Consider the following 27151-nt stretch of genomic DNA (forward strand, 5'->3'; position numbering starts at 1 on the left):
GGTAGAGAGAAACAGTATTGGTTCTAACAATATAAAACTCAGAATGCTCTAGAAGCAGGACATAATTATATCATTACCAGTGAAATTAACAGATTGTTACTATTCTAGGTTAGAAAATAGAACTGAAAGAATTAGCCAGCCAGAAGAAAAAAGATTCCCATAAATAGGATGAGATTTGGAAAACCAAAGATAAACTTATTATAAACACCAAAATAAAATTCCTAAAAGAGATAATTATCTTAATTGTTTTAAATGTAAAGACTTCATTTTTTTAAAATATCCTAGTATTTTAAAGATTGATTATGTTACTGAAATACATCCATCCTCTTGCCTCAGGGCTTTGAACTTGTTATTTCTGTTGTCTAGAACTCTTTTTCCAGTATCTATATGACCCACTTCCTCATCTGTCCCCTAGCTCTCTGCTAAAATATCATTTTATTAAGAAAGCCTTCCCCATACCCTATTTAAATAGCTATTGCATACACTCCCAGATACACACACACACACACACACACACACACAATCTTTCATACCAACTATGCTTTTTCTCCTTACCACTTAACATCAGCTGACACTCTGTATATTGACTTTTTACTTATTATCTACTTCCCCACTAGAATGTAAGTTCTACGACTGCAAGAAGTTTTTTGATTGCTGTTTCCTAGCACTTAGAAAAGTGCCTCACAATTAAGTAGGCTTTCAACAAATAATTGTTGCATGAACGAATGTAGAAAGTGTAACACTACCATAATATTTTATGAATGTGAGTTTCTGACATCTTCATAAACTAATATGAAGAGGGACAAAAAGGCTTTCAGGCATTAGGTTTCCTAACTAGAGTAAAGAACATTAAATTTACCTTTAATCTTGGCAAATCTTTATTTGCTTGTTCAAGCTGAAATTTTAGTTCAATATTTTCAGATGACAACTTCAGGTTTTCCTTCTGAAGCTCTTGTTCTCTTTGACGATGATCATCTGACTCTACCTCAGAAGTCTTCAGGGAAAGTAAAGTTAGAAATATTTTTAAGTTTTAATAATAAAGTGGCATGAGACACAACAGGATAAGAAAATACTAGCTAAAAGGGAACATTTTTTTGAGGAAAAATATGGAAAGTTGGAGAGCTCTAGAAAAAAACTGCCCCAAATTAGTAAGTTAGAATATAAAAATGGCAGGAGCAAAGGTAATGGATTTTAATTAATATAGAAAGCAAAGTCAAGTATGTCTTAACATCCACACACATAATGTCTCCATGTATACTCTCATAATGACTAAACTAGTTTGTGCTAGTTTTCCCAGTCCAAAAGTGTGGTTATTATTTGTTATGGATTATATTATGTCCTAAACCCTACCCCACCCTCAAATTCATATGTTGAAGTCCCAACCCCAGTACCTCAGAATGTGACCTTATTTGGATACAGGGCCTTTTCAGAGGTACTCAAGTTAGAGTCATTAGGGTGGACCCTGACCCAGTAGGAGTGGTATCCTTATAAAGAAGGGAAATGTGGATACATAGGTATGCATAGAGACAATGTGAAGAGACAGGGAGAAAATGGCCATTTACAAGCCAAGGAGAAGGGCCTGGCATAGATTCTTCCTTCACAGGTTAAAGAAGTCATCAACACTGCCAAGACCTTTTTTTTTTGGACTTCAGGCTTCCAGAACTGTGAGAATAAAATTTCTGTTAGGCCACGTAATTTGTGGTGTTTTGTTAAAAGAGCCCTAGCAAACTAATACACAAACCTATAAAAAGAAATGCCATAATTTCTCCCTCCTTCTTCAGAAAGCTCTTCATTCCTTGAGCAAAAGCAATTACTCCCTCCTCTGAAACCGAATTACACTATGTCTGCCTTTCTCTTGGCACAAATTCACCTTGGGTTATTATTTATGTTCATTTTTACTTCTCGTTCTAAGCAACAAGTCATTCGAAAGGGAAATAAGTGCTTGATTACTTTTTTCTATACAGTGGGTAGAATATCACCAACCTCACACGATTATTACGAGCATCATATGAAATAATTCTGTGCAAGCACTCAGCATAGCTTTAGTGTGGCCTCCCCTCATCCCTTTCTCTCTCTACTGGTTTGGTGGACGAGCAAGTCCATACCTCCACAGACATTATAGTTTAAAAAATACAGTATTAGAAAAATACATCCATTATACACGGCTCTGTACCATCTTTTTAAATTAGCAGTAGGTTGAATACTTCACATTCTGATACACTTCCGCTTGAGTAATAAAAACAAAAGTAAAATAAATTAAAGACACTAAAAAACAGGATACAGAAGAGTAAAGAAACTCTAGGCTGTTGGGTTCTGACCTGAGGGCACAGAACACCACACACGTCCCCCTTTGTCTATTTGTTCAAAGCAACATGCATATACGTGTATATGCACATAAAGAGCAGCAAGAAAAAGAAGACAGATGTGTTTGCTGGTGCCTGTACCATAGGAACATGTCTGCGCTTATTCTCTGTCAAATCACGCCAGTATACATTCTATTCTGCGGCGGTTAGGTTAACACCAGGCAAATCATGCCACCTGCAAGGTCCTCGGTTCTTCCATCTTATAAATGAAGGCATAAGATGGGGTCATTTTTTAGGCCTCTTCAGACACAGAAATCTGTAATGCCCTGTCCCTGAGCTTTTTTGTCCCCCTCACTTCATCTCTTCTGTCTGTGGTAGTTGTTTTAACAACTGATAAACACCTATCAGCACCGCTGATAGACAGACATAAACAATACTAAGTATCACTCACAGAAGAGAGTACTTCTACCTTATCATCTCACATCAGGGTTTTTTTGTTTTTTGTTTTTGTTTTGTGTTGAATGCGATTCTCTCCTCACTGAAACATGGCAGCAATTATTTAAGTACATATGGATCATTCTTCCCATTTCTCAAAAAACAGAATTAAAGGTATTTGTTGAAACTGTCCATATGTCTGGAAAATAAATTCTAATGAAACTCTATTCTTTAAAAATAATATGAATAAAACTCTTACATATTGAATTTTATAAGATTTCCAGTTCTTGTACAGAAGAGGAATCCTGATAAAAGGGATACACTGCTAGGGGCACGTGGGTGGCACTGTCGGCAAAGTGTCAGACTCTTGGTTTCAGCTCAGGTCATGATCTCAGGGTTGTTGAGACTGAGACCTGCTTTGCTCTGTGCTCAGTGCGGAGTCTAAGATTCTCTTTGCCTCTGCCCCACCCCACCACATGCTCTCTCTCTCTCTCTAAAATAAATAAATCTTAAAAACAAAAACGGATGGGGGATACACTGCTAGAAACCAAATTCTTAGTGGGTGGGGGTTAAAGAAACACACAGTGGATGTCTCAAACTTTTAATTATTTATTATCAAGTAAAAGAAAAAGTTTTATGAACCTGGATAAAGAAATGAAACAAGAATTAAGGCACTTTCATCCATTTTCTCCTCACATTTAAATGTCTGTTTTTATTGATGTTTTTAGGACTTGGGTGATTGGAATATATAGGCGGAAAGGATAAAGAAAAAAAAATATATAAATGCTATTTGATTTCAACCAGGGGCAAACATGTTTTAGTCTGTACTGCACTGTGAACGGACTGAAAAGTAGTGTGTCAAGAGAGATCATGAACTACAGAGTCAGACCTGTGTTTAGATCCTGGTTCTGGATCACTAGAGATATTACTTATGCTCCAAGCTTCCCATGTAAAACAGAAATAATACTCTGCAAAGCGCTTTGAAAATTAAACCTAGGCACAACACTGCAACACAGGCAAACTCCCTTCTTTCATTATAAAAAAGTATATGTCATAAACTATGTGGCAAAAAGATGACCAAAGAATGTCATACAGTATCATAACATACTTTTACTGATTGTATTCACTGTAGTAAAAATCTGTGATGAGACTTCAGAGCAACCTGAATTAGAAACTTCTAAGGCAACATGAACACCTCTCTATAGGACCAGATTTTTGTCACCCCATAATGTAATCTAATTCTTTTTAAGTGAGTACTAGTGGTAAAACAGTGAGTACTAAAATGAATTAGGAAATGCACAACCATTAATTTTTGAAGGAACCAGTCAAATATTAGAGCTAAAGACACATTTCTTAATATATTACATATTATATATATATCATTAACAATATAGTTAATATTCTTTACGAATCCTATACAATGTATTTCCATTTGTTCCACATGTGTATACCACTTGCTACAGGAAGATTCTGCTAACACACACACACAGGACCGCCATGGACTCAAACCTGGGACACTTCTTTTCCTTCTTTTCTTGGCCGGACTGGTCCGTCGGAGTCAGAGTTTGCCTGTGCGCCCTCCTCAGCACACTGATTCAGTGCAGCCGCAACCGTGGCATAATCAGGGTCCTCTCTGGCGGATTCTTCTGGATCCCAGTGGTTGTTGTGACCCACAGCTTCAGCTACATGTCCCTCTCCTTTGTCATTCTTGCCTAGCTCATTCTCTTCCTCGTTTTTATGTTCCTGTTTATTATTTTCACAACTGTCTTGATTAATTTTCTCCATTTCGGGATCTGGTTCATTTTCAAAATTGGACTTAGCATCTGCCAAGGTACCATTAGTTGACTTAAATGGACTTGACTTATGTTTTGGTCTTGTCTCAGATTTATTTAACTCTGGAGGCTCTACAATATCTTCTGCTGTGTGTTTTTCTTCATTACTGGGATCCCGTAGAATATCTTTAGGTACCTGATCATTTAAGTTGTCACTGGCTTCTATTCCCTTCCCATTTTTAATTCTGAAAACTGTTATGGGTTTTTTTTTGTTCCTATGTAAAGTGTTCTTTTTGTAAAAAGTATTGTGCCTGTATTTATTAACACTGGTAGCAAGGGTAGAAAGCGTAGTTGTGTCACATAACAGATTCTGCTTGAAGCAGAAGAAAGAGAAGAAACATGAAAAGAAGAAGAAAGAAATAACAAAAACATACACACCGATTGTTTTAAAGTAAGACACAACAAACAATTCTGTATAGTGAATTTTTATAAAGAAATCTAGAAATATATAACATGTCTGAATGGAAACAATACTAAATAGACATATTTTTCTAATTTACCCAATTGTATGTTCTTGCCAGAGCAAAACTCAAAATGATAACTTCATTTAAAACCACATTTGTAATAAAGTTTCATATAAAGCCTAAGAATCTTAAGTTTACTTATGTATGAAGGATTAAAGAAGTTCACATACATCACTACCAGGTAAAAATAAAAGTTGGATTTATTGCATTAATATTATAAGAGGAATCTAATATTCTGGCTCAGATAAAGGTAGAAGTTGATATCACTTTTAAACTTTAAAAACAGAAAAACAAAAAGGTGTATACTTACTGAAGTTCTAGAATATGCCTCCTTTGAAAACTGTTTTTCTAAAACATGAAGTTTTTCTTGGAGGTATCTATTTTGTAAACGTAAATCTTCAATGACAGAATCTCTAGGGAGAGCTTGGCGTGTCCTATAAGAAACAACAACAGACTCTTTACTATTCAAACTTCAACTCTCCACAGCTTTACTCTACCAACACATAGAAAAGAAAGAAAATATGTATTTATTAATACAGTATTTACTTGAAATTCCACAAAACTTGTAAGCTTTGCAAAAATCAAGACATGACTCTACAGTATAAAGTGATCCTCCACAGAGGATTCGTTGCAGGACTCTTTTGAATTATGAGTTAACAAGTATATTTTGATTTACGGAAACACATTTTATCTTTAAAGGCCATGCATCTACTTATATGGAACAAATCAAAATAGCCACTATTTTTAAAACATTATATAACAATTTCATAACATCTGTGTGCTTCTTGAAAAGCTCAAGGATTCACAAAAGGCTCTTAGTGGTGCCAGATAATCTATTACTCCAGGTCTCATGAGCTTCCAAGGCCCTCCATAACCTGGCCCCACTACACCTAGTCAACCTGATTGTCCAGAAGTCTACCTTTACTAAGGCAAAAAAGTCTACCCATAACCACACATGAAAGCTTTACTCCTGCCACTATGTCTCTGCTAGGGTTCTGCTCTCTTGGAATGCCCCTCCTCCCTTTAATATCTAGATTGATTCATTCAACTTAGAAATTCAAGTTGAGCTGAGAAAGTAAGTTCCATCTCTTCTATCAGATCTTCTCCAGTTACTTCGGCCACACAGATTCACATTATTAGGAAAACAAAACAAAACCTCTAAAAGCATTAGGTTTCAAAAGTAAAATATTTTGATCCTTGTGAAAACTGCAAAGGAGAAAAAAGGGATTAATGTTGTTTTGAACGTATGCTTAAATCAAGACAAACAAAGAAGGGAAGGCTGAGATCAAACAGTATCTGTACAAGAGGTGTCAAAAGAAAGAATTCTTCAATCGCTTTTTTCTTCTCCATAATGAAAAATTCTGAGGGATTTAAGAAACAATGACTTAGGAAAAAAAGAAAGGAAATGTAGATGCTCAGGAGTGTTCCCTTAAAGGAGTTCACATTACATTAACACTGATGCAATCACAGGCATTAATAAAGAAGCAGTAATGGTAATTTTTGAAGATTAATAGAAAGGAAAAAAAGTATGATAAATTTAGGAACAGCAAGTATCCTCATATACAAATATGATAAGTAGGTACCAGACCTTAAAAATGATCATTAAGATGATTCTGAACACCCCTGGGGATAAAGATATATGTTTATAAAAAATAAAAAATTTAAAAAAAAAAAAAAAAAAGATGATTCTGAACATCTTGTAAGTACTTAGTAGAGAAGTGACACATTATGTAAAACTAACTGAAGTTCATCTAAGAATAAATGAAACAGATTATTACAGTTTCAGCTGTTAGAAAATGATTTTATTTGGTTTTGTATGACTATGATTACATCAGCATGGAAAGAGAGGACAAAACTAAAAAATCTCAAAGACTCTGCTAAAGAAATGACATGGCGGGGAGAGGGAGAACTAGTTCTAGGTACAGGGGAGTAAACATATCCAATCTTGCCTCTCTCAAATGCATGGAACAGCTATTTGAGAATTCTGAAAAGTTAGTATTTTACAGATTGGAACAGCATACTAGAATTTGAGGTATCAGCAAACAGGCAGTAATTTACTTTTCCTTTTCCTCTAGTGTTTCTTGGCCTGAATACGATACTGTTTGAAATCTGAAGATGTATGTTAGTACTGAGGGAGAAAGCCCCAGATTTCCCTCAAAGTACCAAAAAGAGGAGCCCTAGGGAAATGGAAAGTATTAGGGAGATCAAAGAAAGGGAGGAACTAAAAAAAGGGATCTTATACAGTCATTTATGAACTTCTGGGCTCACCAGAGAGTGGTGTGTACATGGATCTGATCTTAGGGTAGCAAAGACTCACCCTACAGAAAGCAGTTTGGAACGTGGGGCCTGAACCTATCCAGACTGGCTGCCTGCTAAAACAAGAATATCCACATTTTCCATAGAATTTAACCAAGATCCAAAGTTTCACCACATAATATTCAGAAGATTCAAGAATACAATCCAAAATGAGGCAGCATACCAAGAAGCCAGAAATATCTTAACTCGATGGGAAAAGACAACAGAACCCAAGCCTAAAGTAATACACATTCATTATATCAGTTATTGTGGATCAGTTTTCGTCCTTATAATGGGTACCACATTTGCATGAAACAGCCTACCTCATATATGAAATGTCATTTTCTAAGTCAAGATTTCTTTTTTTCAATTCTTCCAACTCCTTTTCTGACTCCAAAGCTCGCACTCCCATAACTTGATCAACAGTAATGCCAGTTGTTTTTAGTTTCCTCTGCAAGGTAAGTTTCTCTTTGTCAGCTCTGTGGGATTTAATGTAGCATCATGAAAATATTTCACTGTTTTGCATTCAATTTATTAAACCACAGCTTACTCAAATACAAGACCAACATAAAAAAATTAGATCTCTCTGTATTTGCTATGAGCTAACTTATTTCAAAATTATAGTAAGCCCATTTATAAACTTTTAAAATACTTTTTAAAAAAGATTTTATTTATTAAAGAGAGAGAGAGAGAGAGTGCATACAAGCATGAGGGAGAGGCAGAGGGAGGGAGAGGCAGAGGGAGAGAGAGGCCAACTTCAAGCCAAGCAGGGAGCCGGACGTGGCACTAGACCTCAGAACCCTGGGATCATGACCTGAGCTGAAGGCAGATGCTTAACAAAGTGAGCCACCTAGGTCACCCAAGTTGTTAAAATACTTATAAACACATTTTAAAGAAAATAAAAAGTGAACCATAAACAATAAATGATAATTAAAAGTAGGAAAATTTTCAAGTTTGATATCAAGTATGTACTATCAAATATGATAGAACAATGTAACTTCCAAATCAAGATTTCACACAAAATTAATTAGACTTATCTTTAAACTCACTTGGCAAAAAGATCTTTCAAAGTAGTCAACTGCTTTGTTAGAATATAGACTTCTCCCTCTTTTTCCTTCAACTTGTTTCTAATTCCCTCTATTTTGGTTTGCCATTTTTTACCTTCTTCCCACCTAATTAATTCTTCTTTAGCACTCTGTGAATAACAATGGAGAAAATTACCAACACTGTTTTTAATTTCAAGATGTATCAATTACAATTTACTAGAACAATGATAAACCAATATTTCTTAGAGATTATATAAATACATTCATTTTGCTATGTAACTTCTAGACTCTTTAGACATGCCAAGCTATTAACAAAAATCCTCTTCAGTATAAGGGTTCTGTATTTTATTACTTGACAGATGATATTCTAGGGAACAGTCTGGACTAAGGCCAACAGACTTAGGAGTCTTTAAGATTATTTATTTATTTATTTGCTTACTTACTTATTTTATTTTTCAGTATTCCAAAATTATTGTTTATGCACCACACCCAGTGCTCCATGCAATATTTGCCCTCCATAATACCCACCACCAGGCTCACCCAACCACCAACCCTACTCCCCTCCAAAGCCCTCAGTTTGTTTCTCAGAGTCCACAGTCTCTCATGGTTTGTCTCCCCCTCCAATTTCCCCCAACTCACTTCTCCTCTCTATCTCCCAATATCCTCTGTGTTATTACTTATGCCCCACAAGTAACTGAAACCATATAATTGACTCTCTCGGCTTGACTTATTTCCTCAGCATAATCTCTTTCAGTCCCATCCATGTTGATACAAAAGTTGGGTATTCATCCTTTCTAATGGAGTCATAATACTCCCTTGTAATATATGGACCATATCTTCTTTATCCATTCATCTGCCCTGAGCCCAGGACATCTTGGTTCTTTCCACAGTTTGGCGACTATGGCCATTGCTGCTATGAACACTGAGGTACAGATGCCCCTTCTTTTCAATACATCTGTATCTTTGGAATAAATACCCAGTAGTGCAATTACAGGGTCAGAGGGCAGCTCTATTTTTAATTTCTTAAGGAATCTCCACACTGTTTTCCAAAGTGGATGCACCAACTTGCATTCCCACCAACAATGTAAGAGGGTTCCCTTTTCTCCACATCCTCTCCAACACTTGCTGTTTACTGTTTTGTTGATTTTGGCCATTCTAACTGGTGGAAGGTGGTATCTCAATTGGTTTTGATTTGAATCTCCATGATGGCTAATGATGATGAACATTTTTTCATGTGTCTGTTAACCATTTGTATGTCTTCTTTAGAGAAGTGTCTATTCATGCCTTCTGCCCATTTTTTGACGTGATTATCTGTTTTTTGAGTGTTGAGTTTGAGGAGTTCGTGATAGACTTTGGATATCAGCCCTTTGACTGTAGTGTCATTTGCGAATATCTTCTCCCATTCCGAGGGTTGCCTCTTTGTTTTGTTGACTGTTTCATTTGCTTACAGAAGCTTTTCATCTTGATGAAGTCCCAAAAGTTCATTTTCGCTTTTGTTTCCTTTGCTTGGAGGCACATGCCTTGAACGAAGTTGCTGTGGCCGATGTCAAAGAGGTTATTGCCCATGTTCTCCTCCAGGATTTTAATAGATTCCTGCCTCACGTTGAGGTCTTCTATCCATTTCCAGTTTATCTTTGTGTATGGTGTAAGAGAATGGTTGAGTTTCATTCTTCTACACGTAGCTGTCCAATTTTCTCAGCACCATTTATTGAAGAGAATGTCTTTTTTTTCCACTGGGTATTTTTTCCTGCTTTGTCGAAGATTATTTGACCACAGAGTTGAGGGTCCATATCTGGACTCTCTGCTCTGTTCCACTGGTCTATGTGTCTGTTTTTGTGCCAGTACCATGCTGTCTTGGTGATCACAGCTTTGTAGTAAAGCTTAAAATCAGGCCATATGATGCCCTCAGTTTTGTTTTTCTTTTTCAACATTTCCTTAGCAATTCAGGGTCTCTTTTGGTTCCATATAAATTTTAGGATTGTTTGTTCCAGCTCTCTGAAAAATGCCGGTGAGATTTTGATAGGATGGCCTGCTTAAGAATGATTGGACCGGGACGCCTGGGTGACTCAGTGGGTTAAAGCCTCTGCCTTCGGCTCAGGTCATGATCCCAGGGTCCTGGGATCGAGCCCCGCATCGGGCTCTCTGCTCCGCGGAGAGCCTGCTTCCTCCCCTCTCTCTCTGCCTGCCTCTCTGCCTGCTTGTGATCTCTGTCTGTCAAATAAATAAATAAAATCTTAAAAAAAAAAAAAAAAAGAATGATTGGACCAACCAGGAAATCAAAGAAGAACTTAAACAATTCATGGAAACCAATGACAACGAAGACACTTCAGTCCACAACCTATGGGATACAGCAAAGGCAGTCCTAAGGGGGAAATACATAACCATCCAAGCCTCCCTTAAAAAAATTGAAAAATCCAGAATACATCATCTCTCTTTACACCTTAAAGAACCGGAGAATCAACAACAAATTAAGCCAACCCCACACACAAGAAGGGAAATAATCAAGATTACAGGAGAGATCAATGAGATAGAAACTAGAGATACAGTAGAACACATCAATGAAACTAGAAGCTTATTCTTTGAAAGAATCAATAAGATTGATTAAACCATTGGCCAAACTAATCCAAAAGAAAATAGAGAGGACCCAAATTAATAAAATTATGAATGAAAAGGGAGAGATCATGACTAACACCAAGGAAAAAGAAACAATCACCAGAAATTATCATCAACAGTTATATGCCAATAAGTTAAGCAAACTAGATGAAATGGATGCATTCCTGGAAACCTATAAACTTCCAAAACTGAATCAGGAGGAAACTGACAACCTAAATAGACCAATATCTAGTAACAAGATTGAAACAGTGATCAAAAACCTCCCAAAAAAAACAAGAGTCCAGGACCTGATGAATTCCTTGGAGAATTCTACTAAACATTCAAAGAAGAAATAATCCCTATTCTCCTGAAGCTGTTTCAAAAAACAGAAACAGAAAGAAAACTTCCAGACTCTTTCTATGCAGCCAGCATTACCCTGATCCCCAACCTAGGCAAAGACCCCACCAAAAAGGAGAATTTTAGACCAATATCCCTGATGAATATGGGTGCCAATATCATCAACAAGATCCTAGTTAACAGGATCCAACAGTATATTAAAAAGATTACCCACCATGACCAGGTGGGATTTATCCATGGGATGCAAGGGTGGTTCAACATTCACAAATCAATCGATGTGATAGAATAAATCAGTAAGCGAAGAGGGAAGAACCACATGGTCCTCTCAATAGATACAGAAAAAGCATTTGACAAAATACAGCATCCCTTCCTGATCAAAAATCTTCAAAGTATAGGGATAGAGGGAACTTGCCTCAACTTCATAAAATCTATCTATGAAAAACCCACTGCGAATATCATTCTCAATGGGGAAAGGTGACAGCCTTCACTTTGAGATCCGGAAAGCGACAAGGAGTCCACTCTTGCCACTGTTGTTCAAGATAGCACTAGAAGTCCTAGCAACAGCAATCAGACAACAAAAAGAAATAAAAGGTATTCAAATTGGCAAAGAAGTCTTTAAGATTCTAATAAAGATGATCATGACCAAAGAAAGCTTCTAACAAAGAATGCATATGTACAAAGGATCAACCCAATTTTAACCAAAACAGCAATCTTCTAGCATCACAGTACCTTCAAATCTTCAATCCACATGAATTCTCTTATTGAATATATGTTTATATAGTGCTACTCATCTGCCAAATATTACTCTAGGTACTAGAAATAGAAATAATGAATAATCAGAGAAAAAGAATTATAGTCTAGTTTATGATGGTTGGGTAGATTAGAGAAAGGGAACAAAATATAGACAAAAAGAAAAAAATATTTTGTATTACGTTAGCTGGTGATAAGTGCTTAAAAAAAGAGAGCACTGAAGAGAACTAGCTAGTGGCATTAACAATGCCATTGGGACATATAAACTTCCAATAGGATACACTTGTATCAGTCTGCATTTGCACTAATTTCTACTAATGCTACACTACTTCATTATATTTTCTAATGTAGCATGTAAGAGCATTTTCATGTTGAAATATGAGAAATATAGAAATATCTATTATTTTTATAAATTATTTTTTGTTTCTCCTTTATATTTCATTTATAATGATTATTTTGAAATTATACATGTAAGTAGATTCTATTAACTATAAATTCATGTGGAATAGTACAGAGGATGTCATGAAACACTGTATTTATTATAAAAGGCAATGCCAGGACTGAAAGAGTTAAAAGACATAGTTTAAAGTCAAATGCCCAACTAAGATAAGTTGCCCTATCAAAACTGTCTTCTTTGACACTGGCCAATTTTTTGCCTTATTTATTTAGTCCAGTTAAGAAGTATTCTTTTAAAAAATGCAAAAACTTCAGTGTTTGGTCATTATTAATTTCTTTTTTCCTGAAATATATACAAGGAAATTTGTGACTTCCAGAAATGTGTTTGGGCGTAATGGTATATAAGTAAATAATTCTGCAGCATTGTCATGCTTTGTAGGGACTGGGCAATTCTATCCTATCTGACATTACCCTCTGAATTAAGACTGAGCAAAACAAGGCTAAAATAACTTAAAAATGAACCACAACAACAATAAAATAACAAAGACAAATGTCACCAAGGATCTGTTCCAGATGCGGGGAGAAGAGAAGATACAGAGAGAACTTCTCTTTTTATATTTTCTGTACCAATAGCCACTCAGGCATGGATTTCAGAATAATGTAATTGCATTTTAAATTTTTCTTTCGTTTAACAAATACCAAGCATCTAATACATGCCAAGTAGTGCTGTAGGTGGTGGGGATACAACAATAAACAGAACAGGCATAATTCCTGCCATTAAAGCTTATAGTCCAAAAGATGAACACATAGATAAGTACATCTCTAGTATGTCAGATAATAATAAATGCTATGGAGAAAAGTATAGCAACAAAAGAAACAGGAATGCAAGGCTTGGGAGTGAGTTTGGAACCTCATATAGATAGGCTATAAGAAATTGACAGAGAAAAGGGTGTAGAAATTCCAATATAAAAGCATTTTTTGAATATAAAAGCATTCATGAATTCGAAATACCCCATACAGCAGAATTTGAAATAATGCTCTTACTGGATTCCTGGATACAAATTTGATTAGGGTTGCTCTTTGTGTTCTTTTTTCATAGTAAGTAATAATACTATACAGTGCTATGGACTGGATGGCTTACAAAGGACTTACACATATTGTTCCATTTGTTTTTGTTTTGTTTTGTTTTTTTAAGATTTAATTTATTTATTTGACAGACAGAGATCACAAGTAGGCAGAGAGAGAGAGAGAGAGAGAGGAGGAAGCGGACTCCCTGCTGAATAGAGAGCCCCTTGTGGGACTTGATCCCAGGACTCCGAGACCACGACCTGAGCCAAAAGCAGAGGCTTAACCCACTGAGCCTCCCAGGTGCCCACATATTGTTCCATTGGACTGTCAAAATAATCTTGGGAAACTGGCAATGCAAGATGTATCATTCCAAATTTTCAGGAGAAATAAACTGAAACACAGATGAGGAATCCAGGCAAAGCCACAGAATACTGAGATATTCTTTAGGAAATGGCATCCAAGGATTAGACCTATGCCCAAGTGGGGAGGCAGCAAAGAAAGCAATCTGGTAGAGTAAGGACATTTTTTACCTTGTGATTTTTACCAGCAAAGCTTCTGACAGCCAGTACTGTGTGGTTCAATATACAAACACAAACATTTTAATAAAAATTATAATAACATTGGTGAATTTTCATAGGTGAAATGAATTTTGGAATATATTACGTTAAGATATTTTAATTCCATTACTAATTTCTAGTCAGTGGCATTAAAGACACTTTTCTTTTCTATGTTCATGTTACTGAAAATATTTTATAGATATTGATATTTTTGGGGTAAATTTTACAATAAAAATTTCCCTAATCTTAGCTCCTTTGTTGTGATTTTCTACAGAGGCAAACATTACTACTAACACCAATATTTCCCAGGTCTCTCACAATATTTCCAATATTACCAATATAAATCTTCAGCTTATTTGTAATAAATTATATGCATTTTAGCAACCAAAAATTCTTGTTAGTAATTTTTATTACAAAATAGTTTACTAGTTAACCTGTTAGATAATTTTAAGTAACTTTTCTCACATTTCAGAGTCAATTTATGAGTAGTTTGGTTACTGATTACTACAAATATTGAAATTGAAAAAAATTTTATTCCAAATTATTTTGTTTACCCTAAACCATTGAAGGATAAAAAGGGCACATTTAGGTCTGGGTAGCAGACTAAAAATGCCCAACTTTCTTTCCCAAAATAAAAATCACCAATTTATATAAAAGATTAGGTTGGGGAGAAGTTGGATAGGTAAAGTTTGAGGGGATTTTAGAGGTACTATAATGTTAGGAAGAGGACATGGAAACATTCTAGTAACTTCTGAGTAAGAGTTACATTTTAGGAGTCTCCTATAAATTCCTTTTAAAAAAATACTTTATTTATTTATTTGATAACAAAGAGAGAGAGAGAGACATAACAAGTAAGCAGAGAGGCAGGCAGAGGGGGTGGGGGAAGCAGGCTCCCTGCTGAGCAGAGAGCCCCATGTGGGGCTCTATCCCAGGACCCTGAGATCATGACCCGACTGAAGACAGAGGCTTAACCCACTGAGCCACCCAGGAACCCCTGGAGTCTCCTCTAAATTCTTAAAGGTAGAAACTTGTTTTAGACTGCTCTACACTATTTGATAAATTTATAGTATGTACTAGGTATTCAAATTAATATAGTTGATCCTCTGTTCATTAGCTATATACTCGAACTTAGTCTATCATTACTTTAAACATATTGATCAGTATGTTTCTTTACATACCTTTTCTTTCACAGGCTTTATTTCTGCCTCATCCACCTTTCTTTCCAGTTGGCTTTCTAGCTTTTTAATTTTCTTTTGGAGTTCTTCAATTAAACTTTGTTTATTATCTATTAGATGTTTCCCCTGAAATATAAGATGTATTTTTACATTTTACAAGTAAAAAGCTATCAACAAAATACACAATAAATATTCCAATTACAGAAATTTTCTGAGGCTACAGCAATCTCTTCTAAATGTACTACTGACACATACAGATCATAGTAGTTACCTCTGCATTTTAAAGATAGGCTACTCTAAAATAACAGATATGACAGAGAGTCACTGAAGGAATCAGCTATATAATCTAAGTGATCTGGAAAGCTAGTTTTAGCAAATATCATAAATAAAATTAAAAAGGTAGAAATAAACCACTACCTATATGTTTTAAATCAAAGACATCATCACAATTAAATATAAAATCACCTGCAATCCACTGGTTAGTCTTTTAATTTGCCTTTTCAGCTCATCATTCTCTTGATCAATTGCATCTTTCTCTCTAAGTATTTTATTATAGGCTTTTTGTTTCTTTTGCAGTTCACTGGTTAAGTCATTCAAATTATCAGTTAGTGAGTTTTCTTTGTTTTTACTTGTTTTAAGAGCTTCTCTCAATTTTAAAAGATTTTCATTTAAATCCTCAATTTGTGTCTGTAAGAAAGGTTTAATTCATAAATCTTCATCAAGTACCAACAATAAAACAGAATATATCCATTACTTAATTAAAAGGTTTCAATCTAAGTATTTATTAAATTATTAATAATACTTATGAAAAAGGTTTAATGCTTATTAAATTAAATTAAAAATAAAGTTCCAATCTAAATTTTGAAAGTTCACAGCGGGTAGAAAAACCCACCAACTACATCTATTTTTCTAACTTCATTTCAAATGAACCAAGTCTACTTTGAGAAAAACAAAATGTGACAAAATAATCTACAGCAACTCATCTTCCACAAACATCCAGAAACAAAATTTTATCAAATAAGCAAATGTTTTATTATGGCTGAACTAATTTATTAAAGGAACAAGTACATATGAATGTACATGGTGATGTTTGAAATGCTATGAAGCCTAAAAGTAATATAAAACAAAATCTCTAACTTGTAGTAGTTTTTAACCCTTTTTGTAGAGACAAGACATAAAAGGGTAACTCACTGTATTTGACAGTATATTTAAAGCCACTATATAGGAGTGTCTAGCTGTTCCATATAGTCTGTGATGGAAATACTGGTACTTGGTTGTTTTGTTGCATAAATGACTACAGGTCAAAAGTATTACTAATAATACTAACAAGAAATTAGTACTACTATAATGCAATTAGAAGAAACACATAAGCTGTCCAGGGGTAGTCAGAAAAGGATTTGAGAAAAAGGACTTCAAGACTGTTAAGAATTTAGAGATGATGTTTCAGGCAAAAAGAAAGGTAATGAAGAAGATACCAATAAAGGGTAATTCCTGTTTATATATTTATTTACTTAATGGATTTTTGGTACCAACTATGCTCATAAACTTGATAGGTACAGTGAGAGATTTAAAAAGGCTAAGTAGAGACACCTGGCTGGCTCAGTTGAAAGAGCATGTGACTCTTGATCTCAGAATCGAGAGTTGGAGCACATGATGGGTGTAGAGATTATTAACTGAACAATAAATGAAAAAATAACCAAAAAACAAAAAAAAACCCTAAGTAAAATCCAGTCCCTACACAGTTCAATGGTAGTGAAGGAGAAACAAATAAATTCAGTAAATTACAAACAAAACATATAAAAAGTGGAATTTTCATTTATGCAGAATGTACTATGTAAAACTATGTAAAGAAATACAAAACTCACTATGAAACACATATGTTTTATAAAACAATTTTTAAATTACCAAAACTAATGATTGCTCGGTAATGAAAACAGTAAAGTACATTGTCAAAAAATAAATAAATAACTTCACAAAAGGCTTCAGAGTCAGGCAGCTCTATGGATTCCATGTCAAGGACTATATAATCTCCCTAAACTACGGCAGGGAGAAAAAAAGGAAAGCTAACTAACTCACATTATGAACTAGCAAAAATTAGAAAATTCTGACAAAGCAAAAGAAATAAAACAAAGAAATCCACATACCGACTTCACTTATCAACATAGAAACAAAAATCCTAAGTAAAATGTTTCTTAATTCTATTAGGAAGAAGTAATTAATAAATAATGGCCTATCCTTTGCTCATCTCTAAGACGATAATCAGTGTATGAATATTATAAAGATTCTATTGTTAAAAAAATGGATATATATATATGTCCACAAATAATTTATTAGAATAAATTCCCAATTCATTATCAAAACTACTATATATCAAAGAGGCTCTTCTTCCAATAGCAATTATAAAGTATTTTGTTATTATTGATGCATGTATTATGTTCACCTTTAGCTCTTTAGTATGTCGATCAATAATTTGTTGAACATTGAGATTTGCTTCTTTCTGAGAAGTTGCAGAAATAATACGTTCTTCTGCTGCTGCTGTCATTTCTGCCCGGAGTTCCAAAAGCGCTCGACTAAGTGCCTGAAAATTATAACATATATGGTTTTTAAAAAATTAATATTTTATATGTTCAATATGTAATAAAAAAATTTAATATGCTTCATCACCTTTAAAAATTTTCCTAAAATACCATGTGTTTAAGCAAACATAACTCACAATCTAACTGTCCTAATGTTTCCAAATGAATGTCCTTTAGTAACTGCATTCAGTTCATCCCAAATTGACAGGGAGAAACTTCAAAATCCTGACAATAATAATTTTGAGAACACAGCATTAAATCAAGAAATTTATATTACAAAAACCAATGTTTTGTTTCACTATCCAAGTTTAGGTATTTATCTGAATTATTCACTTAGTACATACTACTGCGTGAAATTAACCAAATTTATACAGACAAGGAAAATTATAGGATTAGAAAAGACTTAAAATTTGTCAATAAATTTCAAAAGCTAACACAGAAAAATAGCATCTTCTAAATCAACTGAGTGTATCAAATCTGAGATCAATTTTAAAAACTAATACATCAGATAATCCACTGATCAAATGCTTCTCAAAAAAACTATCTCTTCTATAGAGACAAGGAAAATTATAGGATTAGAAAAGACTTAAAATTTGTCAATAAATTTCATAAGCTAGCACAGAAAAATAGCATCTTCTAAATCAACTGAGTGTATCAAATCTGAGATCAATTTTAAAAACTAATACAGATCAATTAGATTTTAAGCCAAATACTATAATAAGAGATGAGGAAGGACACTATATCATACTCAAAGGGTCTGTCCAACAAGAAGATTTAACAATCTTAAATATCTATGCCCCCAACGTGGGAGCAGCCAACTATATAAAACAATTAATAACAAAATCAAAGAAACACATCAACAATAATACAATAATAGTAGGGGACTTTAACACTCCCCTCACTGAAATGGACAGATCATCCAAGCAAAAGATCAGCAAGGAAATAAAGGCCTTAAACGACACACTGGACCAGATGGACATTACAGATATATTCAGAACATTTCATCCCAAAGCAACAGAATACACATTCTTCTCTAGTGCACATGGAACATTCTCCAGAATAGATCACATCCTGGGTCCTAAATCAGGACTCAACCGGTATCAAAAGATTGGGATCATTCCCTGCATATTTTCAGACCACAATGCTCTAAAGTTAGAACTCAACCACAAAAGGAAGTTTGAAAAGAACCAAAATACATGGAGACTAAACAGTATCCTTCTAAAGAATGAATGGGTCAACCGGGAAATTAAAGAAGAATTGAAAAAAATCATGGAAACAAATGATAATGAAAATACAACGGTTCAAAATCTGTGGGACACAACAAAGGCAGTCCTGAGAGGAAAATATATAGCAGTACAAGCCTTTCTCAAGAAACAAGAAAGGTCTCAGGTACACAATCTAACCCTACACCTAAAGGAGCTGGAGAAAGAACAAGAAAGAAACCCTAAGCCTAGCAGGAGAAGAGAAATCATAAAGATCAGGGCGCCTGGGTGGCTCAGTGGGTTAAGCCGCTGCCTTCGGCTCAGGTCATGATCTCAGGGTCCTGGGATCGAGTCCCGCATTGGGCTCTCTGCTCGGCAGGGAGCCTGCTTTCTCCTCTCTCTCTCTCTGCCTGCCTCTCTGCCTACTTGTAATCTCTCTCTGTCAAATAAATAAATAAAATCTTTAAAAAAAAAAAAAAAAAAAGAAATCATAAAGATCAGAGCAGAAATCAATGAAATAGAAACCAAAAAAACAATAGAACAAATCAACGAAAGTAGGAGCTGGTTCTTTGAAAGAATTAATAAAATTGATAAACCCCTGGCCAGACTTATCAAAAAGAAAAGAGAAAGGACCCAAATAAATAAAATCATGAATGAAAGAGGAGAGATCACAACTAACACCAAAGAAATACAAACTATTATAAGAACATACTATGAGCAACTCTACGCCAACAAATTTGACAATCTGGAAGAAATGGATGCATTCCTAGAAACATATAAACTACCACAACTGAACCAGGAAGAAATAGAAAGCCTGAACAGACCCATAACCAGTAAGGAGATTGAAACAGTCATTAAAAATCTCCAAACAAACAAAAGCCCAGGGCCAGACGGCTTCCCGGGGGAATTCTACCAAACATTTAAAGAAGAACTAATTCCTATTCTCCTAAAACTGTTCCAAAAAATAGAAATGGAAGGAAAACTTCCAAACTCATTTTATGAGGCCAGCATCACCTTGATCCCCAAACCAGACAAGGATCCCACCAAAAAAGAGAGCTATAGACCAATATCCTTGATGAACACAGATGCGAAAATACTCAACAAAATACTAGCCAATAGGATTCAACAGTACATTAAAAGGATTATTCACCACGACCAAGTGGGATTTATTCCAGGGCTGCAAGGTTGGTTCAACATCCGCAAATCAGTCAATGTGATACAACACATCAATAAAAGTAAGAACAAGAACCAGATGATACTCTCAATAGATGCTGAAAAAGCATTTGACAAAGTACAGCATCCCTTCCTGATCAAAACTCTTCAAAGTGTAGGGATAGAGGGCACATACCTCAATATCATCAAAGCCATCTGTGAAAAACCCACCGCAAATATCATTCTCAATGGAGAAAAACTGAAAGCTTTTCCGCTAAGGTCAGGAACACGGCAGGGATGTCCATTATCACCACTGCTATTCAACATCGTACTAGAGGTCCTAGCCTCAGCAATCAGACAACAAAAGGAAATTAAAGGCATCCAAATCGGCAAAGAAGAAGTCAAATTATCACTCTTCGCAGATGATATGATACTATATGTGGAAAACCCAAAAGACTCCACTCCAAAACTGCTAGAACTTATACAGGAATTCAGTAAAGTGTCAGGATATAAAATCAATGCACAGAAATCAGTTGCATTTCTCTACACCAACAGCAAGACAGAAGAAAGGGAAATTAAGGAGTCAATCCCATTTACAATTGCACCCAAAACCATAAGATACCTAGGAATAAACCTAACCAAAGAGACACAGAATCTATACTCAGAAAACTATAAAGTACTCATGAAAGAAATTGAGGAAGACACAAAGAAATGGAAAAATGTTCCATGCTCCTGGATTGGAAGAATAAATATTGTGAAAATGTCTATGCTACCTAAAGCAATCTACACATTTAATGCAATTCCTATCAAAGTACCATCCATCTTTTTCAAAGAAATGGAACAAATAATTCTAAAATTTATATGGAACCAGAAAAGACCTCGAATAGCTAAAGGGATATTGAAAAAGAAAGCCAACGTTGGTGGCATCACAATCCCGGACTTCAAGCTCTATTACAAAGCTGTCATCATCAAGACAGCATGGTACTGGCACAAAAACAGACCCATAGATCAATGGAACAGAATAGAGAGCCCAGAAATAGACCCTCAACTCTATGGTCAACTCATCTTCGACAAAGCAGGAAAGAATGTCCAATGGAAAAAAGACAGCCTCTTCAATAAATGGTGCTGGGAAAATTGGACAGCCACATGCAGAAAAATGAAATTGGACCATTTCCTTACACTACACACAAAAATAGACTCAAAATGGGTGAAGGACCTCAATGTGAAAAAGGAATCCATCAAAATCCTTGAGGAGAACACAGGCAGCAACCTCTTCGACCTCAGCCGCAGCAACATCTTCCTAGGAACAACGCCAAAGGCAAGGGAAGCAAGGGAAAGAATGAACTATTGGGATTTCATCAAGATCAAAAGCTTTTGCACAGCAAAGGAAACAGTTAACAAAATCAAAAGACAACTGACAGAATGGGAGAAGATATTTGCAAACAACATATCAGATAAAGGACTAGTGTCCAGAATCTATAAAGAACTTAGCAAACTCAACACCCAAAGAACAAATAATCCAATCAAGAAATGGGCAGAGGACATGAGCAGACATTTCTGCAAAGAAGACATCCAGACGAACAGACACATGAAAAACTGCTCCATATCACTCGGCATCAGGGAAATACAAATCAAAACCACAATGCGATATCACCTCACACCAGTCAGAATGGCTAAAATCAACAAGTCAGGAAATGACAGATGCTGGCGAGGATGCGGAGAAAGGGGAACCCTCCTACACTGTTGGTGGGAATGCAAGCTGGTGCAACCTCTCTGGAAAACAGCATGGAGGTTCCTCAAAATGTTGAAAATAGAACTGCCCTATGACCCAGCAATTGCACTATTGGGCATTTACCCTAAAGATACAAACGTAGTGATCCAAAGGGGCACGTGTACTCGAATGTTTATTGCAGCAATGTCCACAATAGCCAGACTATGGAAAGAACCTAGATGTCCATCAACAGATGAATGGATCAAGAAGATGTGGTATATATACACAATGGAATACTATGCAGCCATCAAAAGAAATGAAATCTTGCCATTTGCGACAACATGGATGGAACTAGAGCGTATCATGCTTAGCGAAATAAGTCAAGCAGAGAAAGACAACTATCATATGATCTCCCTGATATGAGGAAGTGGTGATGCAACATGGGGGCTTAAGTGGGTACGAGAAGAATAAATGAAAGAAGATGGGATTGGGAGGGAGATAAACCATAAGTGACTCTTAATCTCACAAAACAAACTGAGGGTTGCTGGGGGGAGGGGGTTTGGGAGAAGGGGGTGGTATTATGGACATTGGGGAGGGTATGTGTTTTGGTGAGTGCTGTGAAGTGTGTAAACCTGGTGATTCACAGACCTGTACCCCTGGGGATAAAAATATATGTTTATAAAATAAAAAATTATATTGAAAGAAAAAAAACAAAAAAAAACAACTAATACATCAGATAATCCACTGATCAAATGCTTCTCAAAAAACTATCTCTTCTGACCTCCTTCTTTAAACTTTCCTCCTCACTGTCATATCTCCCCCCCACTCCCCAGAATTGTTTGAAATTATTCAATTATTCAAACTGTTCAAAATAGCTTAGTAGCATAAAATCCAGTTAGAAAAGGAGAGAAAATAATGGGATTATGATTTCCCCTTATTTCCTATCGATAACTCACAAATCAAACTGATAACAAAAAAGTGACTATTTCTGTACTTAAAAACACCACCAAATGGCTATTAAAAAGAAATACCTTGAAAAATTCTGCTTAACAGCCTAAGACAAAGCTCATACTTCTTATTACAACAGAGAGATACATGGTATCATCTTTTACTAGTCTTCTCTAAAACAATCTATCAGTACATGTATTTCCTAAATACTGGTAATACTCTTTTGTTACTTACTTTTTGTTGCTTCTCTTTCAAAGCTAACTGGCTCTTTAGCCGTTCTACTAGATTTCTCATTGTAGTTGTTGGAGCTCTTGAATTTGCTTCTTTTTGAGCCTGAAGTTCAGATTTTAAACTCTGTGACTCCTTTTGCGAGTGGGCCAGAAGACACCTTAAATCCTCTACTTCTGCCTTCACTTTTTTCACTTCATCTGCATGGTCTTCTTGGAGCCTAACATAAGCAAACATATGTATTTAAGGGAGTGGTTGCTGCAATTAACACTTAGATAAAAATTTTATAAAGAACAAATGTTTGGTCCTAAGTATACTTATGACCTAAGTCTTGACTCAAATCAAAACAAGAACAATTCTTTGTTTCATTTAACTAACTCTTGAACTTAACATAAAATAAACTTTTCCTTTTAGTTTGTCTACTCTTGTTGGCAACGACTGCATAAAGTAATTTTCTGGTCTAGATAATGAACAAAATTGCACTTTAAATACTGTGTCCTACAAGACGTACCAAAAACTGAAGTTAACTCACATAATCAAACTGTGAAAATAGAAGGTTTTACTCAAGAAAATACACAGATCTACAATTTCCTAAGACACATTAAAATACACATGTCAATATACACACTGAGAATAAAAGAATAATTTTAGTTAACATGACATGGTAAGGTAGAAAACGACTCAAGTACTTCACATGGCAAAAATTCATATATATAAGGTCATTTCAAAGGAAGATTACTTTCTGCATCCAGGAATTATATTCAAAAGTACAAGCAATTTCATATACCAAAACATGACAGAAACTTACTATACCAAAAATAACATTTCATGTATAAAATTTAATATAATGGGGAAAATTAGAGTGAAAAGATACAAAATAGGTGTCTGGGTGGCTCAGTCAACCTCTGACTCTCGATTTCAGGTCAGGTCATGATCTCAGGGTCATGAGATCAAGGCCCATATCAGGATCTGTGCTGGCGTGGAGCCTGCTTAACTTCCTCTCTCCCCCTCTACCACACCCTCTTACCCTGTCCTGGCTCGGATGCAGGCGCATGCTCTCTCTCTCTCACTCTATCTCCGAATTAAATAATAGTACAAGAAAAGAACAAAATACTATTGCTGATTCTCTTTTCTTTCTTTTTTTTTTTTTTAAGATTTTAAAAATTTATTCATTTGACAGACAGATCACAAGTAGGCAGAGAGGCAGGCAGAGAGAGAGGAAGGGAGGCAGGCTTCCCACTGAGCAGAGGGCCCGTAGCGGGGCTCTATCCCAGGACCCCGAGATCATGACATGAGCCAAAGGCAGAGGCTTTAACCCACTGGACCATCCAGGCACCCCACTGATTTCTCTTCTTTTAGGCAACAATTTCTTAAAAGTGGCAACTTCTTAATAAAGCAAAAGTAGTGTTAGTTTTATCAGAGACATATTGGATAAGTAGGTTAAGAATAAAAAGTTCTACTGCGGAACTTCAGAGCTAGAATGGAATTACAAAGTCAAGTAGATCAACTTTCCCATTTTTTTCAGATAAGAAACTGAGGTCCAGACAGACAGCTCTGTTTCTGTTTTTTGTTTTTTTTTTAATTTTTAAAAATTTTTAAATAATTTGTTTTATTGTGTTATGTTAGTCACCATACAGCACATTATTAGTTTTTGATGCAGTGTTCCATGATTCATTGTTTGCATATAAAACCCAGTGCTCCATGCAATCCGTGCCCTCTTTAATGCCCATCACCAGGCTCTGTTAGGGAGAAGCCAGACGTGGAAGGAATGTCCTCAGGCAGAGTCCCCAGTCCCTGAAGGGGAATGACTGAGACATGAGCTGGGACAAGGATGGTAATAAAAATAAACAAAACAAAACAAAAAAGTCTATACATTACAAGCCTGGGAGCTCAAATCCTGATTTTGTGGCTTCCAAATCACGAGCGAATCATGAGTCACAGGTGCAGAACCTGTGCTCTCTTCTCCTACCTCTGTCCCAGGTAACCCCTAGACTCACTATCATGTATTTGTATTATGGGCACAGCTTCCCCTCCTACACGCCCTTGAGAAGGGCTGCCAAGATGGTTCTGGTACAAACCTCACAGGGTCAAAAACTCCCCCTCCCAACCTGCGGGAGGATTTTCTCAAATGACTGGAAGCAGCCTCCATTACAGACCGCCTCACTTATGTCCCAGCACCTCCAAGCCCAGAGAAACCCAATAATATCCAATTTCAAAACAGCCTAGGGGAACCTGCCCACACTCCCACTTTCACTTTAATAGACTGCTTTGTGCTTGCTACCTTCCTTCTGGAGGTCTTTATTCTACTACTGATCCCCATGCAAATCTTCTCCTGGGGAATCCCAGGATGGAGACCTCCACTCAAACAATGCAGACACTCTCTCATTCCTAACAGTTCTATAGTGATTACAAAATACGTAAATTATAAACCTATTTTAGGTTTAAAATCTATATTCTGATAAATTGGTTGAGGAATATTTAGAATAATACAGAGAATGAATCTTCTGTCACTATAATTAATTAATAAAATAATTTTTCATTCAAGAAATATTTACTGAACCTCTATTATATGTCAGAAACTGTTATAGGTGTGTAAACAAAAGTTTTTATATTACTTTACAATTTTCAAATACTCTCACACACAGTATTATTTGGCCTCCATAAAGGAGCCAGGGTAAGTACTGTCATTTCCATTTTATAGATGATGAAATGTATGCTTTAATTAAAAAGGTTAAAAATCAGATTCTAGGGGCGCCTGGGTGGCTCAGTGGGTTAAGCTGCTGTCTTCGGCTCAGGTCATGATCTCAGGGTCCTGGGATCGAGCCCCTCATCAGACTCTCTGCTCAGCAGGGAGCCTGCTTCCTCCTCTCTCTCTGCCTACCTCTCTGCCTGCTTGTGAAGTTTCTCTCTGTCAAATAAATAAATAAAATCTTTTTTTAAAAAAATCAGATTCTAGAACAAGACTCTTGAGTTGGCTTTTGGGTCATACTGACTAGATTTAAAACATGGCTTTTCCATCTCCTCCTAAGGTATGTTACTGAGCATTCCTGTGGCCTACTTCCTATATGAAAAATGGGAAGAAAAGCCTATGTCATAGTCCTGAGGATAAAAATGAGGTCATATGCATGAAGTTTTTAGAACAGTGCACGACACAGCAAATGCTTGCATTTCTCCTCACTATATCATTATTACCATTTGCCTATTTTTATAATATGTTCCTAAAACTTACCGTAACTTGATATTTTCAAATTCTTTGATTTTTAACTCAGTGATTTCTTTTTGTCTCTCTAAATCTTGAGATACTTTTTTTAGTTTGATCAAAAGTGAGGAGAGAGAATCATCTTGTTCTGCTACTGTCTGTTCCATCTCAGCCAGACGAATAAAATGTTTGCTGGTCGGAACTGGAGTAGGGGATTGTTTTATTAAATCCTAAGAAAAATGAATAAAGTAGCCATGAGCATATACAACTCAATACCATACTTATTCCATAATTTTAATTTGCTTCCTCAGATGATCCAAATATAGCATCTAACCTAAAATTTAATGATATTTAAGAGCCAATGAAGACTTAAAGAAGACAGGAAAGAGAGATCTTATTCTTAGTACTCCCATGGAGCAAAGCACCTCCATGAAGTGAAGGATCAATAAATGTTGATTGGGTTCATGAGTTAAGACTCAGGAATGCCAAGATTTGCATGTTAGGAGGTGAAAGATGGGCCTTTTCACACATACAGAAGACAAAGACCAAAGGAAACAAGTATGAACTGAATTCAGAACATGAAAAGCAGTTGGATATTGGTAAACTTACAATGAACACAACTTGGAAAAGAAAGACTGATGTCACCTTATGCAAGGTTTTGAGTACATGGCTAAGGAATATAAACACGATTTTGTAGGCAGCAGTGAGCTACTAAAGATGTGGATGTCAGGAGAAAAATGATCAGAGCTGTGTTTTTAGAAGATTATTCCAACAAGAAAGGCAGAATGGCTTCTATTCCAAAAACAAAAACATGAAAGCGAAATTTTCAATTATACAGTCTCAAAAATCAATAAAGAGTGGAACA

At 35.7% G+C, this 27151-nt stretch overlaps 1 protein-coding gene across 5 annotated transcripts in view; it reads right to left on the reverse strand.

Annotated features, from left to right (window-relative positions):
* Window positions 1–27151, reverse strand: part of CEP290 (centrosomal protein 290) — a 103898-nt gene that overhangs the window by 14146 nt on the left and 62601 nt on the right. For 3 of the 5 annotated variants that reach the window (XM_059186473.1, XM_059186476.1, XM_059186474.1), the window contains exons 36-45: window positions 26317–26516; window positions 23094–23307; window positions 17711–17848; window positions 15736–15957; window positions 15274–15396; window positions 8379–8524; window positions 7653–7808; window positions 5345–5468; window positions 4257–4880; window positions 860–994 (exon numbers count right to left, since the gene is read on the reverse strand). In XM_059186473.1, the coding sequence (XP_059042456.1) occupies window positions 860–994; window positions 4257–4880; window positions 5345–5468; window positions 7653–7808; window positions 8379–8524; window positions 15274–15396; window positions 15736–15957; window positions 17711–17848; window positions 23094–23307; window positions 26317–26516 (2082 nt within the window). Of the gene's footprint in view, window positions 1–859; window positions 995–4256; window positions 4881–5344; window positions 5528–7652; window positions 7809–8378; window positions 8525–15273; window positions 15397–15735; window positions 15958–17710; window positions 17849–23093; window positions 23308–26316; window positions 26517–27151 lie in introns of those variants that run through there. The other 2 variants (XM_059186477.1, XM_059186478.1) reach the window with 2 other exon arrangements.

This window comes from Mustela lutreola, chromosome 8, assembly GCF_030435805.1.
Source record: "Mustela lutreola isolate mMusLut2 chromosome 8, mMusLut2.pri, whole genome shotgun sequence".
Classification (NCBI taxonomy): Eukaryota; Metazoa; Chordata; class Mammalia; order Carnivora; family Mustelidae; genus Mustela; species Mustela lutreola.